The 18,261-nt window shown below is 44.1% G+C and overlaps 1 protein-coding gene and 1 long non-coding RNA gene across 3 annotated transcripts in view; both read right to left on the bottom strand.

The window, feature by feature from the left end:
• prcp (prolylcarboxypeptidase (angiotensinase C)) overlaps positions 1-15,682 on the bottom strand; it is a 94,248-nt gene extending 78,566 nt beyond the window's left edge. Inside the window, 1 exon segment of the mRNA XM_052468711.1 lies at positions 15,420-15,682. Within this exon segment, the coding sequence (XP_052324671.1) occupies positions 15,420-15,605 (186 nt within the window). The 5' untranslated portion in view covers positions 15,606-15,682.
• Positions 15,683-16,344: 662 nt separating this feature from the next.
• LOC127908897 (uncharacterized) lies at positions 16,345-18,012 on the bottom strand. Of its 2 annotated transcripts, XR_008068972.1 has the most exons (5): positions 17,546-18,012; positions 17,163-17,359; positions 16,799-16,976; positions 16,611-16,704; positions 16,345-16,518 (listed from the first exon to the last, which is right to left on the bottom strand). It is a non-coding gene; the product is annotated as an uncharacterized LOC127908897 (long non-coding RNA). The 2 variants fall into 2 exon arrangements; XR_008068971.1 differs by lacking the exon at positions 16,799-16,976 and having other exon boundaries at positions 16,611-16,784; positions 17,158-17,359.
• Positions 18,013-18,261: the final 249 nt, after the last annotated feature.

Raw genomic sequence — 18,261 nt, 5'->3', positions numbered from 1 at the left:
GCTATTGTTTCATAGTATGGCTATGGTTTCATAACATGGCTATGGTTTCATAATATATAATATAATATGGCTATGGTTTCATAATATGGCTATGGTTTCATAGTATGGCTATGGTTTCATAATATGGCTATGGTTTCATAGTATGGCTATGGTTTCATAATATGGCTATGGTTTCATAACATGGCTATGGTTTCATAGTATGGCTATGGTTTCATAGTATGGCTATGGTTTCATAACATGGCTATGGTTTCATAATATATAATATAATATGGTTATGGTTTCATAGTATGGCTATGGTTTCATAGTATGGCTATGGTTTCATAGTATGGCTATGGTTTCATAATATGGCTATGGTTTCATAACATGGCTATGGTTTCATAGTATGGCTATGGTTTCATAGTATGGCTATGGTTTCATAGTATGGCTATGGTTTTATAGTATGGCTATGGTTTCATAGTATGGCTATGGTTTCATAATATGGCTATGGTTTCATAATATGGCTATGGTTTCATAATATGGCTATGGTTTCATAGTATGGCTATGGTTTCATAGTATGGCTATGGTTTCATAACATGGCTATGGTTTCATAGTATGGCTATGGTTTCATAATATGGCTATGGTTTCATAATATATAATATAATATGGCTATGGTTTCATAATATGGCTATGGTTTCATAACATGGCTATGGTTTCATAGTATGGCTATGGTTTCATAACATGGCTATGGTTTCATAGTATGGCTATGGTTTCATAATATATAATATAATATGGCTATGGTTTCATAATATGGCTATGGTTTCATAGTATGGCTATGGTTTCATAGTATGGCTATGGTTTCATAATATGGCTATGGTTTCATAACATGGCTATGGTTTCATAGTATGGCTATGGTTTCATAATATGGCTATGGTTTCATAGTATGGCTATGGTTTCATAGTATGGCTATGGTTTCATAGTATGGCTATGGTTTCATAGTATGGCTATGGTTTCATAGTATGGCTATGGTTTCATAATATGGCTATGGTTTCATAATATGGCTATGGTTTCATAATATGGCTATGGTTTCATAGTATGGCTATGGTTTCATAGTATGGCTATGGTTTCATAATATGGCTATGGTTTCATAACATGGCTATGGTTTCATAGTATGGCTATGGTTTCATAATATGGCTATGGTTTCATAGTATGGCTATGGTTTCATAGTATGGCTATGGTTTCATAGTATGGCTATGGTTTCATAGTATGGCTATGGTTTCATAGTATGGCTATGGTTTCATAATATGGCTATGGTTTCATAATATGGCTATGGTTTCATAACATGGCTATGGTTTCATAATATGGCTATGGTTTCATAACATGGCTATGGTTTCATAATATGGCTATGGTTTCATAGTATGGCTATGGTTTCATAGTATGGCTATGGTTTCATAGTATGGCTATGGTTTCATAATATGGCTATGGTTTCATAATATGGCTATGGTTTCATAGTATGGCTATGGTTTCATAGTATGGCTATGGTTTCATAGTATGGCTATGGTTTCATAACATGGCTATGGTTTCATAATATGGCTATGGTTTCATAGTATGGCTATGGTTTCATAATATGGCTATGGTTTCATAGTATGGCTATGGTTTCATAGTATGGCTATGGTTTCATAGTATGGCTATGGTTTCATAGTATGGCTATGGTTTCATAATATGGCTATGGTTTCATAGTATGGCTATGGTTTCATAATATGGCTATGGTTTCATAATATGGCTATGGTTTCATAATATGGCTATGGTTTCATAACATGGCTATGGTTTCATAGTATGGCTATGGTTTCATAACATGGCTATGGTTTCATAATATGGCTATGGTTTCATAATATGGCTATGGTTTCATAGTATGGCTATGGTTTCATAGTATGGCTATGGTTTCATAATATGGCTATGGTTTCATAATATGGCTATGGTTTCATAATATGGCTATGGTTTCATAATATGGCTATGGTTTCATAGTATGGCTATGGTTTCATAGTATGGCTATGGTTTCATAATATGGCTATGGTTTCATAGTATGGCTATGGTTTCATAATATGGCTATGGTTTCATAGTATGGCTATGGTTTCATAGTATGGTTTCATAGGGGAACTGAAACCATAGCTTAGATGTCCATGTCTTCCTACCAAACCTAATACTGCCACCTTGTGGTTGATGCTGGTAGCATTTAGTTACAGGAAACTCATGAGGTGCCATCTGCTTAAACATTCAATGTCAAGTCAAATGCTGAAAAATCTGTAGCTTCTGAAAAGCAGTGAGGTAAACATTACTTACAACTAAATGTTATAGTATGAAAAAAATGGCAAATTTTTTTTTTTAAATGACTCAAAGCCAATGTAGGAAAACAACTGATGAACATACACACTCTGTAGTCTACAGGAGGTCGGTGGCACCTAACTGGGGAGGATGGGCTCGTGGTAATGGCTGGAGTGGAATAGATGGAATGGTATCAAATACATTAAACACAGGGTTTCTGAATCCATTCCATTCACTCCGTTCCAGCCGTTATCGTGAGCCGTCACTCCCCTGAGCAGCCTCTACTGCTGTACTCATGGTAAAGGACAGCCTCTACTGCTGTACTCATGGTAAAGGACAGCCTCTACTGCTGTACTCATGGTAAAGGATAGCCTCTACTGCTGTACTCATGGTAAAGGACAGCCTCTACTGCTATACTCATGGTAAAGGACAGCCTCTACTGCTGTACTCATGGTAAAGGACAGCCTCTACTGCTGTACTCATGGTAAAGGACAGCCTCTACTGCTGTACTCATGGTAAAGCACAGCCAGCCTCTACTGCTGTACTCATGGTAAAGGACAGACTCTACTGCTGTACTCATGGTAAAGGACAGTAGTTCACAAGTGATGCTAAAAACAGGACTCCGTTCTTTGTTCCAGGAGAAGAGAGAAGCCAAAGGGATTTCCTGGATAACTGCTAGATCACTTGATTCCCTTCAGACCACCCAGCCATCCCATCCTCCTTTTGTATAAATGTTTTGTCATTGTTCGTAAAGCACTGCCTGTAAGTCGTTGTGATATTGTCAAGTTTGCATCCCCAGCCTTTAGTTACTATGCCCCCAGCCTTTAGTTACTATTACCCCAGCTTCTAGTTACTATGCCCCCAGCCTTTAGTTACTATGCCTCCAGACTTTAGTTACTATGCCTCCAGACTCTAGTTACTATGCCTCCAGACTCTAGTTACTATGCTCCCAGCCTTTAGTTACTATGCCCCCAGCCTCTAGTTACTATGCCCCCAGCCTCTAGTTACTATGCCCCAGCCTTTAGTTACTATTACCCCAGCCTTTAGTTACTATGCCCCCAACCTCTAGTTACTATTACCCCAGCCTCTAGTTACTATTACGCCAGCCTCTAGTTACTATTACCCCAGCCTCTAGTTACTATGCCCCTCGGCCTTTAGTTACTATGCCTCCAGCCTCTAGTTACTATGCCCTCGGCCTTTAGTTACTATGCCTCCAGCCTCTAGTTACTATGCCCCCAGCCTTTAGTTACTATGCCTCCAGCCTCTAGTTACTATGCCCCCAGCCTCTAGTTACTATGCCCCCAGCCTTTAGTTACTATTACCCCAGCCTCTAGTTACTATGCTCCCAGCCTTTAGTTACTATGCTCCCAGCCTCTAGTTACTATGCCCCAGCCTCTAGTTACTATGCCCCCAGCCTTTAGTTACTATTACCCCAGCCTTTAGTTACTATGCCCCCAGCCTCTAGTTACTATGCTCCCAGCCTTTAGTTACTATGCCTCCAGCCTCTAGTTACTATACCCCCAGCCTTTAGTTACTATGCCTCCAGCCTCTAGTTACTATGCCCCCAGCCTTTAGTTACTATGCCCCCAGCCTCTAGTTACTATGCCCCCAGCCTTTAGTTACTATTACCCCAGCCTCTAGTTACTATGCTCCCAGCCTCTAGTTACTATTATCCCAGCCTCTAGTTACTATGCCCCCAGCCTTTAGTTACTATTACCCCAGCCTCTAGTTACTATTACCCCAGCCTCTAGTTACTATTACGCCAGCCTCTAGTTATTACCCCAGCCTCTAGTTACTATGCCCTCGGCCTTTAGTTACTATGCCTCCAGCCTCTAGTTACTATGCCCTCGGCCTTTAGTTACTATGCCTCCAGCCTCTAGTTACTATGCCCCCAGCCTTTAGTTACTATGCCTCCAGCCTCTAGTTACTATGCCCCAGCCTCTAGTTACTATGCCCCCAGTCTCTAGTTACTATTACCCCAGCCTCTAGTTACTATTACGCCAGCCTCTAGTTACTATTACCCCAGCCTCTAGTTACTATGCCTCGGCCTTTAGTTACTATGCCTCCAGCCTCTAGTTACTATGCCCTCGGCCTTTAGTTACTATGCCTCCAGCCTCTAGTTACTATGCCCCCAGCCTTTAGTTACTATGCCTCCAGCCTCTAGTTACTATGCCCCCAGCCTCTAGTTACTATGCCCCCAGCCTTTAGTTACTATTACCCCAGCCTCTAGTTACTATGCTCCCAGCCTTTAGTTACTATGCTCCCAGCCTCTAGTTACTATGCCCCCAGCCTCTAGTTACTATGCCCCCAGCCTTTAGTTACTATTACCCCAGCCTTTAGTTACTATGCCCCCAGCCTCTAGTTACTATGCTCCCAGCATTTAGTTACTATGCCTCCAGCCTCTAGTTACTATGCCCTCAGCCTTTAGTTACTATGCCTCCAGCCTCTAGTTACTATGCCCCAGCCTTTAGTTACTATGCCTCCAGCCTCTAGTTACTATGCCCCCAGCCTCTAGTTACTATGCCCCAGTCTCTAGTTACTATTACCCCAGCCTCTAGTTACTATTACGCCAGCCTCTAGTTACTATTACCCCAGCCTCTAGTTACTATGCCCTCGGCCTTTAGTTACTATGCCTCCAGCCTCTAGTTACTATGCCCTCGGCCTTTAGTTACTATGCCTCCAGCCTCTAGTTACTATGCCCCCAGCCTTTAGTTACTATGCCTCCAGCCTCTAGTTACTATGCCCCAGCCTCTAGTTACTATGCCCCCAGCCTTTAGTTACTATTACCCCAGCCTCTAGTTACTATGCTCCCAGCCTTTAGTTACTATGCTCCCAGCCTCTAGTTACTATGCCCCAGCCTCTAGTTACTATGCCCCCAGCCTTTAGTTACTATTACCCCAGCCTTTAGTTACTATGCCCCCAGCCTCTAGTTACTATGCTCCCAGCCTTTAGTTACTATGCCTCCAGCCTCTAGTTACTATACCCCCAGCCTTTAGTTACTATGCCTCCAGCCTCTAGTTACTATGCCCCCAGCCTTTAGTTACTATGCCCCCAGCCTCTAGTTACTATGCCCCCAGCCTTTAGTTACTATTACCCCAGCCTCTAGTTACTATGCTCCCAGCCTCTAGTTACTATTATCCCAGCCTCTAGTTACTATGCCCCCAGCCTTTAGTTACTATTACCCCAGCCTCTAGTTACTATTACCCCAGCCTCTAGTTACTATTACGCCAGCCTCTAGTTATTACCCCAGCCCCTAGTTACTATGCCCTCGGCCTTTAGTTACTATGCCTCCAGCCTCTAGTTACTATGCCCTCGGCCTTTAGTTACTATGCCTCCAGCCTCTAGTTACTATGCCCCAGCCTTTAGTTACTATGCCTCCAGCCTCTAGTTACTATGCCCCCAGCCTCTAGTTACTATTACCCCAGCCTCTAGTTACTATGCCCCCAGCCTTTAGTTACTATGCCCTCGGCCTTTAGTTACTATGCTCCCAGCCTTTAGTTACTATTACCCCAGCCTTTAGTTACTATTACCCCAGCCTCTAGTTACTATTACCCCAGTCTTTAGTTACTATGCCCCCAGCCTCTAGTTACTATGCCCCCAGCCTCTAGTTACAATGCCCCAGCCTCTAGTTACGATGCCCCAGCCTCTAGTTACTATGCACCCAGCCTCTAGTTACTATGCCCCCAGCCTCTAGTTACTATGCCCCCAACCTTTAGTTACTATGCTCCCAGCCTTTAGTTACTATGCTCCCAGCCTTTAGTTACTATTACCCCAGCCTTTAGTTACTATTACCCCAGCCTCTAGTTACTATTACCCCAGCCTTTAGTTACTATGCCCCAGCCTTTAGTTACTATGACCCCAGCCTTTAGTTACTATGCCCCCAGCCTCTAGTTACTATGCCTCCAGACTCTAGTTACTATGCTCCCAGCCTTTAGTTACTATGCCCCAGCCTTTAGTTACTATGCCCCCAGCCTTTAGTTACTATTACCCCAGCTTCTAGTTACTATGCCCCCAGCCTTTAGTTACTATGCCTCCAGACTTTAGTTACTATGCCTCCAGACTCTAGTTACTATGCCTCCAGACTCTAGTTACTATGCTCCCAGCCTTTAGTTACTATGCCCCCAGCCTCTAGTTACTATGCCCCCAGCCTCTAGTTACTATGCCCCCAGCCTTTAGTTACTATTACCCCAGCCTTTAGTTACTATGCCCCCAACCTCTAGTTACTATTACCCCAGCCTATAGTTACTATTACGCCAGCCTCTAGTTACTATTACCCCAGCCTCTAGTTACTATGCCCTCGGCCTTTAGTTACTATGCCTCCAGCCTCTAGTTACTATGCCCTCGGCCTTTAGTTACTATGCCTCCAGCCTCTAGTTACTATGCCCCCAGCCTTTAGTTACTATGCCTCCAGCCTCTAGTTACTATGCCCCCAGCCTCTAGTTACTATGCCCCCAGCCTCTAGTTACTATTACCCCAGCCTCTAGTTACTATGCTCCCAGCCTTTAGTTACTATGCCCCAGCCTCTAGTTACTATGCCCCCAGCCTCTAGTTACTATGCCCCCAGTCTTTAGTTACTATTACCCCAGCCTTTAGTTACTATGCCCCCAGCCTCTAGTTACTATGCTCCCAGCCTTTAGTTACTATGCCTCCAGCCTCTAGTTACTATGCCCCCAGCCTTTAGTTACTATGCCTCCAGCCTCTAGTTACTATGCCCCCAGCCTTTAGTTACTATGCCCCCAGCCTCTAGTTACTATGCCCCCAGCCTTTAGTTACTATTACCCCAGCCTCTAGTTACTATGCTCCCAGCCTCTAGTTACTATTATCCCAGCCTCTAGTTACTATGCCCCCAGCCTTTAGTTACTATTACCCCAGCCTCTAGTTACTATTACCCCAGCCTTTAGTTACTATGCCCCCAACCTCTAGTTACTATTACGCCAGCCTCTAGTTACTATTACGCCAGCCTCTAGTTACTATTACCCCAGCCTCTAGTTACTATGCCTCGGCCTTTAGTTACTATGCCTCCAGCCTCTAGTTACTATGCCCTCGGCCTTTAGTTACTATGCCTCCAGCCTCTAGTTACTATGCCCCCAGCCTTTAGTTACTATGCCTCCAGCCTCTAGTTACTATGCCCCCAGCCTCTAGTTACTATGCCCCCAGCCTTTAGTTACTATTACCCCAGCCTCTAGTTACTATGCCCCCAGCCTTTAGTTACTATGCCCTCGGACTTTAGTTACTATGCCTCCAGCCTCTAGTTACTATGCTCCCAGCCTTTAGTTACTATGCCCCCAGCCTCTAGTTACTATGCCCCCAGCCTCTAGTTACGATGCCCCCAGCCTCTAGTTACGATGCCCCCAGCCTCTAGTTACTATGCACCCAGCCTCTAGTTACTATGCCCCCAGCCTCTAGTTACTATGCCCCCAACCTTTAGTTACTATGCTCCCAGCCTTTAGTTACTATGCTCCCAGCCTTTAGTTACTATTACCCCAGCCTTTAGTTACTATTACCCCAGCCTCTAGTTACTATTACCCCAGCCTTTAGTTACTATGCCCCCAGCCTTTAGTTACTATGCCCCCAGCCTTTAGTTACTATGCCCCCAGCCTCTAGTTACTATGCCTCCAGACTCTAGTTACTATGCTCCCAGCCTTTAGTTACTATGCCCCCAGCCTTTAGTTACTATGCCCCCAGCCTTTAGTTACTATTTCCCCAGCTTCTAGTTACTATGCCCCCAGCCTTTAGTTACTATGCCTCCAGACTTTAGTTACTATGCCTCCAGACTCTAGTTACTATGCCTCCAGACTCTAGTTACTATGCTCCCAGCCTTTAGTTACTATGCCCCCAGCCTCTAGTTACTATGCCCCCAGCCTCTAGTTACTATGCCCCCAGCCTTTAGTTACTATTACCCCAGCCTTTAGTTACTATGCCCCCAACCTCTAGTTACTATTACCCCAGCCTCTAGTTACTATTACGCCAGCCTCTAGTTACTATTACCCCAGCCTCTAGTTACTATGCCCTCGGCCTTTAGTTACTATGCCTCCAGCCTCTAGTTACTATGCCCTCGGCCTTTAGTTACTATGCCTCCAGCCTCTAGTTACTATGCCCCCAGCCTTTAGTTACTATGCCTCCAGCCTCTAGTTACTATGCCCCCAGCCTCTAGTTACTATGCCCCCAGCCTTTAGTTACTATTACCCCAGCCTCTAGTTACTATGCTCCCAGCCTTTAGTTACTATGCTCCCAGCCTCTAGTTACTATGCCCCCAGCCTCTAGTTACTATGCCCCCAGCCTTTAGTTACTATTACCCCAGCCTTTAGTTACTATGCCCCCAGCCTCTAGTTACTATGCTCCCAGCCTTTAGTTACTATGCCTCCAGCCTCTAGTTACTATACCCCCAGCCTTTAGTTACTATGCCTCCAGCCTCTAGTTACTATGCCCCCAGCCTTTAGTTACTATGCCCCCAGCCTCTAGTTACTATGCCCCAGCCTTTAGTTACTATTACCCCAGCCTCTAGTTACTATGCTCCCAGCCTCTAGTTACTATTATCCCAGCCTCTAGTTACTATGCCCCCAGCCTTTAGTTACTATTACCCCAGCCTCTAGTTACTATTACCCCAGCCTTTAGTTACTATGCCCCCAACCTCTAGTTACTATTACCCCAGCCTCTAGTTACTATTACGCCAGCCTCTAGTTACTATTACCCCAGCCTCTAGTTACTATGCCCTCGGTCTTTAGTTACTATGCCTCCAGCCTCTAGTTACTATGCCCTCGGCCTTTAGTTACTATGCCTCCAGCCTCTAGTTACTATGCCCCCAGCCTTTAGTTACTATGCCCCCAGCCTTTAGTTACTATGCCCCCAGCCTCTAGTTACTATGCCCCCAGCCTTTAGTTACTATTACCCCAGCCTCTAGTTACTATGCCCCAGCCTTTAGTTACTATGCCCTCGGACTTTAGTTACTATGCCTCCAGCCTCTAGTTACTATGCTCCCAGCCTTTAGTTACTATGCCCCCAGCCTCTAGTTACTATGCCCCCAGCCTCTAGTTACGATGCCCCCAGCCTCTAGTTACGATGCCCCCAGCCTCTAGTTACTATGCACCCAGCCTCTAGTTACTATGCCCCCAGCCTCTAGTTACTATGCCCCCAACCTTTAGTTACTATGCTCCCAGCCTTTAGTTACTATGCTCCCAGCCTTTAGTTACTATTACCCCAGCCTTTAGTTACTATTACACCAGCATCTAGTTACTATTACCCCAGCCTTTAGTTACTATGCCCCCAGCCTTTAGTTACTATGCTCCCAGCCTCTAGTTACTATGCCCCCAGCCTCTAGTTACTATGCTCCCAGCCTCTAGTTACTATTACCCCAGCCTCTAGTTACTATGCCCCCAGCCTCTAGTTACTATTACCCCAGCCTCTCGTTACTATGCCCCCAGCCTCTAGTTACTAAGCCCCCAGCCTCTAGTTACTATACCCCCAGCCTCTAGTTACTATGCCCCCAGCCTCTAGTTACTATACCCCCAGCCTCTAGTTACTATGCCCCCAGCCTCTCGTTACTATTACCCCAGCCTCTCGTTACTATTACCCCAGCATCTAGTTACTATACCCCCAGCCTCTAGTTACTATGGTCCCAGCCTCTAGTTACTATGCCCCTAGCCTTTAGTTACTATGGCCCCAGTCTCTAGTTACTATGCCCCTAGCCTTTAGTTACTATGGCCCCAGGCTTTAGTTACTATGCCCCCAGACTCTAGTTACTATGCCCCCAGTCTCTAGTTACTATGCCCCCAGCCTCTAGTTACTATTACCCCAGACTCTAGTTACTATTACCCCAGCCTCTAGTTACTATTACCCCAGCCTCTAGTTACTATTACCCCAGCCTCTAGTTACTATGCCCCCAGCCTCTAGTTACTATGCCCCCAGCCTCTAGTTACTAAGCCCCCAGCCTCTAGTTACTAAGCCCCAGCCTCTAGTTACTAAGCCCCCAGCCTCTAGTTACTAGCCCCCAGCCTCTAGTTACTATACCCCCAGCCTCTAGTTACTATGCCCCCAGCCTCTAGTTACTATTACCCCAGCCTTTAGTTACTATGCCCCCAGCCTTTAGTTACTATGCTCCCAGCCTTTAGTTACTATGCCCCCAGTCTTTAGTTACTATGCTCCCAGCCTTTAGTTACTATGGCCCCAGCCTTTAGTTACTATGCCCCTAGCCTTTAGTTACTATGGCCCCAGGCTTTAGTTACTATGCCCCCAGTCTCTAGTTACTATGCCCCCAGCCATTAGTTACTATGCCTCCAGTCTCTAATTACTATGCCCCCAGCCTCTAGTTACTATGCCTCCAGTCTCTAGTTACTATGGCCCCAACCTTTACTTACTATGCTCCCAGCCTTTAGTTACTATACCCCCAGCCTTTAGTTACTATGGCCCCAGCCTTTAGTTACTATGCCTCCAGTCTCTAGTTACTATGCCCCCAGTCTCTAGTTACTATGCCCCCAGCCTTTAGTTACTATGCCCCAAGCCTTTAGTTACTATGCTCCCAGTCTCTAGTTACTATGCCCCCAGTCTCTAGTTACTATGCCCCCAGCCTTTAGTTACTATGCTCCCAGCCTCTAGCTACTATGCCCCCAGCCTCTAGTTACTATAGCTCCAGTCTTTAGTTACTATGCTCCCAGCCTTTAGTTACTATGCCCCCAGCCTTTAGTTACTATGCCTCCAGTCTTTAGTTACTATGCCCCAGCCTTTAGTTACTATGCCCTAGCCTTTAGTTACTATGCTCCCAGTCTCTAGTTACTATGCCCCCAGTCTCTAGTTACTATGCCCCCAGCCTTTAGTTACTATGCCCCCAGTCTTTAGTTAATATGGCCCCAGCCTCTAGTTACTATGCCCCCAGTCTCTAGTTACTATGCCCCCAGCCTCTAGTTACTATTACCCCAGACTCTAGTTACTATTACCCCAGCCTCTAGTTACTATTACCCCAGCCTCTAGTTACTGCGACCCCAGCCTCTAGTTACTATGCCCCCAGCCTCTAGTTACTGCGACCCCAGCCTCTAGTTACTACGCCCCCAGCCTCTAGTTACTATGCCCCCAGCCTCTAGTTACTGCGCCCCCAGCCTCTAGTTACTGCGCCCCCAGCCTCTAGTTACTGCGACCCCAGCCTCTAGTTACTATGCCCCCAGCCTCTAGTTACTGCGACCCCAGCCTTTAGTTACTATGCCCCCAGCCTCTAGTTACTATGCCCCCAGCCTTTAGTTACTATGCCCCCAGCCTTTAGTTACTATGCCCCCAGCCTTTAGTTACTATGGCCCCAGCCTTTAGTTACTATGCCCCTAGCCTTTAGTTACTATGGCCCCAGGCTTTAGTTACTATGCCCCCAGTCTCTAGTTACTATGCCCCCAGCCATTAGTTACTATGCCTCCAGTCTCTAATTACTATGCCCCCAGCCTCTAGTTACTATGCCTCCAGTCTCTAGTTACTATGGCCCCAACCTTTAGTTACTATGCTCCCAGCCTTTAGTTACTATGGCCCCAGCCTTTAGTTACTATGCCCCCAGTCTCTAGTTTACTATGCCCCCAGCCTTTAGGTACTATGCCCCCAGCCTTTAGTTACTATGCTCCCAGCCTTTAGTTACTATGCCTCCAGTCTCTAGTTACTATGCCCCCAGCCTTTAGTTACTATGCCCCAGTCTCTAGTTACTATGCCCCCAGCCTTTAGGTACTATGCCCCCAGCCTTTAGTTACTATGCTCCCAGTCTCTAGTTACTATGCCCCCAGTCTCTAGTTACTATGCCCCCAGCCTTTAGTTACTATGCTCCCAGCCTCTAGCTACTATGCCCCCAGCCTCTAGTTACTATAGCTCCAGTCTTTAGTTACTATGCTCCCAGCCTTTAGTTACTATGCCCCCAGCCTTTAGTTACTATGCCCCCAGTCTTTAGTTACTATGCCCCCAGCCTTTAGTTACTATTCCCCAGCCTTTAGTTACTATGCCCCCAGTCTTTAGTTAATATGGCCCCAGCCTCTAGTTACTATACCCCCAGCCTCTAGTTACTATGCCCCCAGCCTCTAGTTACTATTACCCCAGCCTTTAGTTACTATGCCCCCAGCCTTTAGTTACTATGGCCCCAGCCTCTAGTTACTATGCCCCCAGCCTTTAGTTACTATGGCCCCAGCCTTTAGTTACTATGCCCCCAGCCTCTAGTTACTATGACCCCAGTCTTTAGTTACTATGCCCCCAGCCTTTAGTTACTATGCCCCCAGCCTTTAGTTACTACGCCCCCAGCCTTTAGTTACTATGCCCCCAGCCTTTAGTTACTATGCTCCCAGCCTTTAGTTACTATGCCCCCAGCCTTTAGTTACTATGCCTCCAGTCTCTAGTTACTATGCCCCCAGTCTCTAGTTACTATGGCCCCAGCCTTTAGTTACTATGCCTCCAGTCTCTAGTTACTATGCCCCCAGTCTCTAGTTACTATGGCCCCAGCCTTTAGTTACTATGCCTCCAGTCTCTAGTTACTATGCCCCCAGTCTCTAGTTACTATGCCCCAGCCTCTAGTTACTATGCCCCCAGTCTCTAGTTACTATGCCTCCAGTCTCTAGTTACTATGCCCCCAGCCTCTAGTTACTATTACCCCAGCCTTTAGTTACTATGCCCCCAGCCTTTAGTTACTATGCCCCCAGCCTCTAGTTACTATGCTCCCAGCCTTTAGTTACTATGCCCCCAGCCTTTAGTTACTATGCCTCCAGTCTCTGGAACAGCCTGCCAGAGAACCTGAGGGGGGCAGGAACTGTGAACACACTTTTTTTGCTTTGCTTTTCCTTGGGGATCTTTTTAGTTTTTCAGATGTTATTGTTATTGTTTTTTATCTTGTGTTTGTTGTGTAGTAAATATTTCCGTTTTTATTTTAATTGGTTTCTTATTCATTTTTTCCTGTGAAGCACATTCCATTTAATTCCATGTCTGAAATGTGCTGTATAAATAAAGTTTGATTTGATTCCGTGTCTGAAATGTGCTGTATAAATAAAGTTTGATTTGATTCCGTGTCTGAAATGTGCTGTATAAATAAAGCTTGATTTGATTCCGTGTCTGAAATGTGCTGTATAAATAAAGCTTGATTTGATTCCATGTCTGAAATGTGCTGTATAAATAAAGCTTGATTTGATTCCATGTCTGAAATGTGCTGTATAAATAAAGCTTGATTTGATTCCATGTCTGAAATGTGCTGTATAAATAAAGCTTGATTTGATTCCGTGTCTGAAATGTGCTGTATAAATAAAGCTTGATTTGATTCCGTGTCTGAAATGTGCTGTATAAATAAAGTTTGATTTGATTCCGTGTCTGAAATGTGCTGTATAAATAAAGCTTGATTTGATTCCATGTCTGAAATGTGCTGTATAAATAAAGCTTGATTTGATTCCGTGTCTGAAATGTGCTGTATAAATAAAGCTTGATTTGATTCCGTGTCTGAAATGTGCTGTATAAATAAAGCTTGATTTGATTCCGTGTCTGAAATGTGCTGTATAAATAAAGCTTGATTTGATTCCATGTCTGAAATGTGCTGTATAAATAAAGCTTGATTTGATCCCGTGTCTGAAATGTGCTGTATAAATAAAGCTTGATTTGATTCCGTGTCTGAAATGTGCTGTATAAATAAAGCTTGATTTGATTCCGTGTCTGAAATGTGCTGTATAAATAAAGCTTGATTTGATTCCGTGTCTGAAATGTGCTGTATAAATAAAGCTTGATTTGATTCCGTGTCTGAAATGTGCTGTATAAATAAAGCTTGATTTGATTCCGTGTCTGAAATGTGCTGTATAAATAAAGCTTGATTTGATTCCATGTCTGAAATGTGATGTATAAATAAAGCTTGATTTGATTCCATGTCTGAAATGTGCTGTATAAATAAAGCTTGATTTGATTCCGTGTCTGAAATGTGCTGTATAAATAAAGCTTGATTTGATTCCGTGTCTGAAATGTGCTGTATAAATAAAGCTTGATTTGATTGGTAATGCATCATGACATGTTTGTTGCAATTCTGAGATCACGAGTTACAAGAAAGCATTTCAACTCGCATGAATCACAACGATCAACAAAACAGTTGAAAATGCTATCTAGCCACAGCTATAACGGACAACCTGACAACGTGGATATGTAGAGTTCAAATCATTTTTAGATATTTATTTAACCAGGCAAGTCAGTTAATTAAGAACAAATTCTTATTTACAATGATGCCCTAGGAACAGTGGGTTAACTGCCTTGTTCAGGGACAGAACGACAGATGTGTTCCTTGTCAACTATAGGGATTCGATCTTGCAACCTTCCGGTCACTAGTCCAACGCTCGAACCACTAGGCTACCTATACCTTTAGCACATGCAATTTTGGGGGAAAGCTGTAACCTCCAGGATCTTTGATGTTCTTTAGTCTATAGTAGCCTACTTTAAATTCACTTTTATGGCAGGACACTGCAGTTCCTCTGGGCAGGATGCCAGCAGGGATTGAGTTGTGTTGGCAGGAAAACAGCCCAGTGTATTGATGGCTTTCCCGTCCTACCAGGAAGCAGAGCGGATACGCTGATTGTCTGCAGACACAATACCCAAACAGTTTAGAAGTGATTTAAAGTACACAGAGAATTAAGGAAATCCTACAAGGAAAGCCAGCGAAGCAGTTTTCAGTTCACCACAAACAAATAAAATCTACGGTCAATAGTAAATTAGGCAACAAGCATCAATATAAACAATGCTATTTAAATTTCAATGTCTTGGTGGACAAAGGCCATAGTGGAATGAGATAATATATTCTCTAAAAATAACTATAAAATCTAGACATTTTAAATTGGGCTAAATAATCATTACAAAAACATAGCTACATAACTGAACAAATTGTTGCACAGGTAAATAAATGCATCAACTCAACCGTTATAACATTATTATTATAACATTATTAAAACTTGTTAAAGTTTTAAAGCTCTTAACATATCTATCTGTCAGATAAACTAAACATGCAGTGTGTGTTTGTTTAGACTATAGCTTGAATGTCCTGATAATCTACAAAGCTGATTAGTCTCATTCCTTGTCTAGACAGTGATTGTTGACAGACATCATGACAGCCGTCAAAAACTTTATGATATTTATTATAGCGAAAAGAAACGTACCTTCTGGTCAAAATAGCATGTTTCATAGTTGATGACGGTGTCTTGAGCATTGAGATCTGTAACCCCGCCATGCCTCGTCAAAAGTTGCGACTTGAGCGCAAACACATGAAAACAATAGAGCGATAAGATGAGAACGATGGACGTTATGACCGGTCTGGATACCGAAACGAATCCTCCAGACCTCATATCTGCAGTGGCCAGGACGATTCTACAGAAAAACCTGTCTGAATAGTCTATATAAAGTGATCTGTAGGCTGCAGTCGCATGATGCAGCTGTGAGTAGGAAGGAGGAACCTAGTTGACATTTGTTGATGTTTCACTAAGAGGAAGTCAAGTTGCCAGTCAGCAAATCAAAAGTGCAAAGACAGTACAGTATGGAGAGGCTAAAACGGTTTATCCAATAGAAATCCCTTATAAGGCTTTTAGGCGACGCTCATGTGTAAAAGGACGTCATCGCGTCTCACGTTCGTATCCCGATGAACTGCGCATGTGCCAACCGTCAAAAATCAAAGGCACTCCTTCGATATAAATGTGTTTTTTTAAACAAATGAAAACGTGTCAGTGTATCACTTTCACGAGGTTGGAGTAAGAACATGTTCAACGATTTAAGAAATTGTCTCGAATGTAAGTTGTTAATTTTCTCCTAATCTAAAGGCACAACTAAGGACGAATTGTTTCACTTCTCTCATTGACTTCTCAAACCCCAAACACCAGCATGGTCTGTTTCACAAGCGTTCTCATAAATCTCGCGATGTTACGCTTCTGGGTTTAGAAACTCTGTGATGTCGTGCTTGTCGCAAATTGATGAACAATGAAGCTATCATGTAACATTGATAAGATTCCTGCAAAATGATCTGCTTTTCATAGGCAAGTATATAAACATGTTTTTTCCCCACTTTATTTTTTACGAACTGGTTCAATAATCATATCCTGCTGGTGAGTCAACTGTTTAATGTAGAAGGATTGTTACTCAATTATGAGGAATTTTTATCTTGTTACAATATCCCTGTAACACCTAGAGAGTTGGCCATAGTTTTTGATGCTATTCCATCTGGAACTCATGTTATTTAGAGGTGTAACCAGACCTCACCTTGTTGACCTGCCCTCCTAGAGAGTTCTCCATAGTCTCTGATGCTATTCCATCTGGAACTCATGTTATTTAGAGGTGTAACCAGACCTCACCTTGTTGACCTGCCCTCCTAGAGAGTTCTCCATAGTCTCTGATGCTATTCCATCTGGAACTCTCATGTTATTTAGAGGTGTAACCAGACCTCACCTTGTTGACCTACCCTCCTAGAGAGTTCTCCATAGTCTCTGATGCTATTCCATCTGGAACTCTCATGTTATTTAGAGGTGTAACCAGACCTCAACTTGTTGACCTGCCCTCCTAGAGAGTTCTCCATAGTCTCTGATGCTATTCCATCTGAACTCTCATGTTATTTAGAGGTGTAACCAGACCTCAACTTGTTGACCTACCCTCCTAGAGAGTTCTCCATAGTCTCTGATGCTATTCCATCTGGAACTCTCATGTTATTTAGAGGTGTAACCAGACCTCACCTTGTTGACATTCCCTCCTAGAGAGTTCTCCATAGCCTCTGATGCTATTCCATCTGGAACTCTCATGTTATTTAGAGGTGTAACCAGACCTCACCTTCTAGACCTGCCCTCCTAGAGTTCTCCATAGTCTCTGATGCTATTCCATCTGGAACTCTCATGTTATTTAGAGGTGCAGCCAGACCTCACCTTGTTGACCTGCCCTCCTAGAGAGTTCTCCATAGTCTCTGATGCTATTCCATCTGGAACTCTCATGTTATTTAGAGGTGTAACCAGACCTCACCTTGTTGACCTGCCCTCCTAGAGAGTTCTCCATAGTCTCTGATGCTATTCCATCTGGAACTCTCATGTTATTTAGAGGTGTAACCAGACCTCACCTTGTTGACCTGCCCTCCTAGAGAGTTCTCCATAGTCTCTGATGCTATTCCATCTGGAACTCATGTTATTTAGAGGTGTAACCAGACCTCACCTTGTTGACATTCCCTCCTAGAGAGTTCTCCATAGTCTCTGATGCTATTCCATCTGGAACTCTCATGTTATTTAGAGGTGTAACCAGACCTCACCTTCTAGACCTACCCTCCTAGAGAGTTCTCCATAGTCTCTGATGCTATTCCATCTGGAACTCTCATGTTATTTAGAGGTGTAACCAGACCTCACCTTCTAGACCTACCCTCCTAGAGAGTTCTCCATAGCCTCTGATGCTATTCCATCTGAACTCTCATGTTATTTAGAGGTGTAACCAGACCTCACCTTGTTGAACTGCCCTCCTAGAGAGTTCTCCATAGTCTCTGATGCTATTCCATCTGGAACTCTCATGTTATTTAGAGGTGTAACCAGACCTCACCTTGTTGACCTGCCCTCCTAGAGAGTTCTCCATAGTCTCTGATGCTATTCCATCTGGAACTCTCATGTTATTTAGAGGTGTAACCAGACCTCACCTTGTTGACCTACCCTCCTAGAGAGTTCTCCATAGTCTCTGATGCTATTCTATCTGGAACTCATGTTATTTAGAGGTGTAACCAGACCTCACCTTGTTGACCTGCCCCCTAGAGAGTTCTCCATAGTCTCTGATGCTATTCCATCTGGAACTCATGTTATTTAGAGGTGTAGCCAGACCTCACCTTGTTGACCTGTCCTCCTAGAGAGTTCTCCATAGTCTCTGATGCTATTCCATCTGGAACTCATGTTATTTAGAGGTGTAGCCAGACCTCACCTTGTTGACATTCCCCCTAGAGAGTTCTCCATAGTCTCTGATGCTGTTCCATCTGGAACTCTCATGTTATTTAGA

This window comes from Oncorhynchus keta, chromosome 18 (genome assembly GCF_023373465.1).
Source record: "Oncorhynchus keta strain PuntledgeMale-10-30-2019 chromosome 18, Oket_V2, whole genome shotgun sequence".
NCBI classification, from domain to species: Eukaryota; Metazoa; Chordata; class Actinopteri; order Salmoniformes; family Salmonidae; genus Oncorhynchus; species Oncorhynchus keta.
The sequence above is the reverse complement of the archived record's forward strand: the minus strand, read 5'-3'. Positions and strand labels throughout refer to the sequence as shown.